At 57.7% G+C, this 3,661-nt stretch overlaps 1 protein-coding gene across 1 annotated transcript in view; it reads left to right on the plus strand.

Annotated features, from left to right (window-relative positions):
* Positions 1–1,376: 1,376 nt before the first annotated feature.
* SMARCD2 (SWI/SNF related, matrix associated, actin dependent regulator of chromatin, subfamily d, member 2) overlaps positions 1,377–3,661 on the plus strand; it is an 8,544-nt gene continuing 6,259 nt past the window's right edge. The window contains exon 1 of the mRNA XM_009645529.2: positions 1,377–1,798. Coding sequence (XP_009643824.1) covers positions 1,623–1,798 — 176 coding nt within the window. The 5' untranslated portion in view covers positions 1,377–1,622. The remainder of the gene's footprint in view (positions 1,799–3,661) is intronic.

Genomic DNA, 3,661 nt, shown 5'->3' on the forward strand with positions numbered 1-3,661 from the left:
CAAAGGGTGTGGATCTCAGCACTGCCTCTCTTCCTGGCCCCGCCATGGAAGATTTCTTGATAAGCCCAGAGAAACTGGGTCCTTGCCTTGTGACTTTTTGACAAAAGAGGAGGTGCTGCTGGCCGCAGTCGGCTCTCGGCAATCCCGCACAGTTCCCCTTGTCATGAGTTGTGTTAATGTGGCTGATCAAAAGGAGAGAAACATCTGGGGGCTGTTCGGAGGAAGAAACAGGTTCCTGCCTTGGATCAAGGGCAGGTTAGCAAGCCCAGGCTCTGGAGGTGCTGCTTCAAAGGAAGGCTGACCAAAGGTGGAGGCATCATTTGGTTGTGTAACGGGCTCTGCCCTCCCCTCGTGTGTGTGTTTTTGAACTTCCCATGTGCAGCGCTAATCCCGTGGCCTGCTGCTGCTTGACTTCCCAGCTGCAGTACGCTTTGCAGTGCAGCAGTTGGTATATTTTTGGGATCTCCTGCTTGCAGAGACACCCGTGGCCTTGGGGTCTGGAGCAAGAGCTACTTGAGCTCTTGGCTTTGTATTTACCAGCTCTTTGGAGAGGAGGTGAGTGTGGTTTGGTTCCAGCTGCTGTCAAACCAACCTCCCCACTACAGCTCTGAGCCTGCCCATAAAAGCTGCAGAGGACAGGCAGGCTGCTGGTGGTGGTCTTGTGCTCCCAACCTTCCCTCACCCAGGGTTTGCGCTGAAACTAATGTGTGCAGATAAGCTCATCAGCTCCTGGTACTGCCTTGCTGGGCTCGTTTGGGATAATGAGGTGGCTTCATTAGCACTCTTCAATGGCACAGCCGTGTGTCCCAGCAGGGTGGTGGGAGGGGAGCTGTGGGGGATGTCCTGGCATGTTGAGGAGCCTGCGGCACTGGAGAAATACTGCTCTGCTGGCTTGGTGGCTCTCCCAGCCTCGCATCTTGGCAGCAGGGAGCTTGAGGATCAAAGTATCCTGGGAGGCTGTTGGCTCGGACTGCTGGTGAAGCAGGCTGGAGCACTCGGGGATGGCCGGTGGGTCATGGGGTGCTGTGACCGTTTGTCGAAGGCCCTGGAGGGGGGTGTGGGGTGTAGATCTGGTGGCACCCACAAGCCGGCAGTGCAGGTGCTGGCTTTTCAAGCTGCTCTGCTGCAGGCGATGGGGAGAGGCTGAGAGTGCTCTCCTGGGTTGGGATCCCTTGCGGGAATGATTAGGTATCATGTTGTGGCTCACAAATGCCCTTTCTGGGTCCCTGGAGAGGGAAGGACACTGGCGTGCTGGCAGGGGGTGAACTCTTGCCTCCATCCCCTGTGCTCAGGAGCTCAGCTTCCTTCCTGCCTGCTGGTCTTGTGACCAGTGCCATTAGGAGGTGGGATTGCCCCGCTCGCCTCCTGGCTTCTGCTTGTCCTGCTTCTGCCTTCCCATCACTCTTCCTGTGAGGAAGGCCGTCGGTCCTGATGTCCTGCCCTCCTCCCTGTCCTGTCCCTTGCCCACATGTCAGAGCAGGGAACAACCTCAGAAATCTCTCTCAGGGAAGAAGCAAGAGGGCAGATGGCATCCACTGATCCCCGGCAAAGGTCAGGCCCCCTCACAGGGCAGACTTCAATGCACACTCTTCCTCTCTTTTCTTCCCCACTAGCGCCCTGGGATGCCACCAGGCAGCCGGATGCCCATGGCAGGGCTGCAGGGGGGACCACCAGGAGCCCCGCCCTACGGAGCAGCCTCCCCGATGCGACCCGGCCTGCCACAGTCAATGATGGACCCCTTCAGGAAGCGCCTGCTGACCCCGCAGGCACAGCCACCACTGGCCACCCAGAGGAGAGGGTAAGGGGCTGGCACCCTCTTGCTCCAGGACAGACCCCTGCAGCAGGCTGGAGGGGGTTGGTTTGGGACTGCTGGGTCCCAGTTGCCATTCACCACAAAAACCCTCAGCTCCCTACCCTGCTGCTCCCAGGCCGGGAGCTGGCACGGTTTGCCTGCAGACTCCCCCAGCTGGCACCATGGGCAGTGGGAAACCTGCCAGGGCTCAGGGCTGGCGTGTTTTGCTATGACGGGGGGGTGGGGATGGGGGCAGAGATCACTCAGCTTGCAGCTTCCTCATGCTCTGATCTCTACGCCAGTAACTGAAAAGCCTCACTGCATGTGTTTGTGCTTGCCAGAGGCCCCAGCACCAGCTCCTCGGGATCTTTCCTCTTCTCACAGGGGCCTGTGCTGGCTCTGGCAGGCACAGACATGGGTGGAAGCAGGGGACGGGGGTGGCGGGTTGCAGAGACGCTCCCCAGAGCTGCAGTCTCGGTAGGACTGTTCATTTGGGCTGGTCTCAGCAAACCACAGGCAAGGCTCTGCCAGCAGCTCCTCGCTTGTTTACAACGCTGCTAATCCCTTTGCTCCATTTCTGGTTTCTGTGAGGGCTTCTTGATTAGTGGAGACTGTTTGTCAAGATGGGGTCTCTTGGTCATAATGATCAGATCCCATTCCCTGCCATGGCTGCGTGGCAGGGCTGGTGGCCAACAGCTTGGTTGGCTCTGTGATCCCTCCGCAGGGAGTCGCAGCCTCTGTGCATCCCTCTAGTGCTCCAGAGCGAGCTGGGGATTAAGGACAAGGGGCAAATCACAAGGACGTCAGCAGCCAGATAAAGCTGCAGCTCTGTTCCTGGGGACTGGCTGGGTGGGCTGCCACGCTCGGCTGGTTGAGCATCCTTGCTCCCAGACGGCTGCGGATCAGGGGATCAGGACCTGCCAGCTGCTAATGGGGTGGCCGAACCCTGCAGGGCAGGAAACATTTAATGCAGCAAGAAAGAGCTCAAAGAAGTGCTCTGACCCCCCTCTTAGCTAGGACTGCCCTCGCGATGTGTCCTGCTGCACAAGCAACTGTGGGACGGCCGGCATACCTTGGACACCTCGTGATGGCAGCACAAACGCCCACGTTTGCTGCCCTGCTGCTTCACATGCTGCCAAGGGAAAGGGACTTCCCTCTGCCTGCTGGACTCTGCCCCATCGCTCACTCACATGTGCAGCAGAATGGGAGGAGAGCATTTCCCTGCATATCCAGGCACTGAGCGTGAATTTAATGGGGCATCAGGGCGGGCTCAGGCTTACAGGGGGGCTGGGAGCCTGCAGCATGTGGGAAGGGAGGAGAGCCCCGGGCCCTGTGGTCTGACAGGGTACTACAAGCTTGGAGAGAGCTAAAATGGCTCTGAGCAAGGCTGCAGCTGTGCTGTGGCTTTAGAGGCCACTTTGCTTCCTCTCCTCACGATGATTTTGGCTCTGCTGTGGCAAGGTTGAGTGGTTTTAAGTTGTTTTTAAGTGAGCTCCTGGAACTGGGCTTTGGTTTGTAGCATTGGGAAAATATGATGGCCACTTCCGGAGAGGAAACTCGGGAACATTGTCCTGCAGATGGGAGCATGCCTGCAGCCACAGCTTTGCTGTATACCACCTCTCCTTGCTTCTGCCCTGCAGCACCTTTAGCAAGCAGCAGTAGCAAAGGAAACTGAGACCAGGGACTGGATTTCCTTCCCTAGTGATAGGCTCTAGATGTCCAACACGTTGTCCACAGGGATATAATTTCTTACTCATTTGCTTTCCAGCACTAATCCAAGGGCTTGTGCCCTAGATGCTCTCACAACCTTTCTTTGCTTCCCTCTTGCAAGTCCAAAGTCCCCGTCACACAGAGCAGCCCTGACAGGGG

This window comes from Egretta garzetta, unplaced genomic scaffold (genome assembly GCF_000687185.1).
Source record: "Egretta garzetta isolate BGI_Z169 unplaced genomic scaffold, ASM68718v1 scaffold551, whole genome shotgun sequence".
Lineage (NCBI taxonomy): Eukaryota > Metazoa > Chordata > Aves > Pelecaniformes > Ardeidae > Egretta > Egretta garzetta.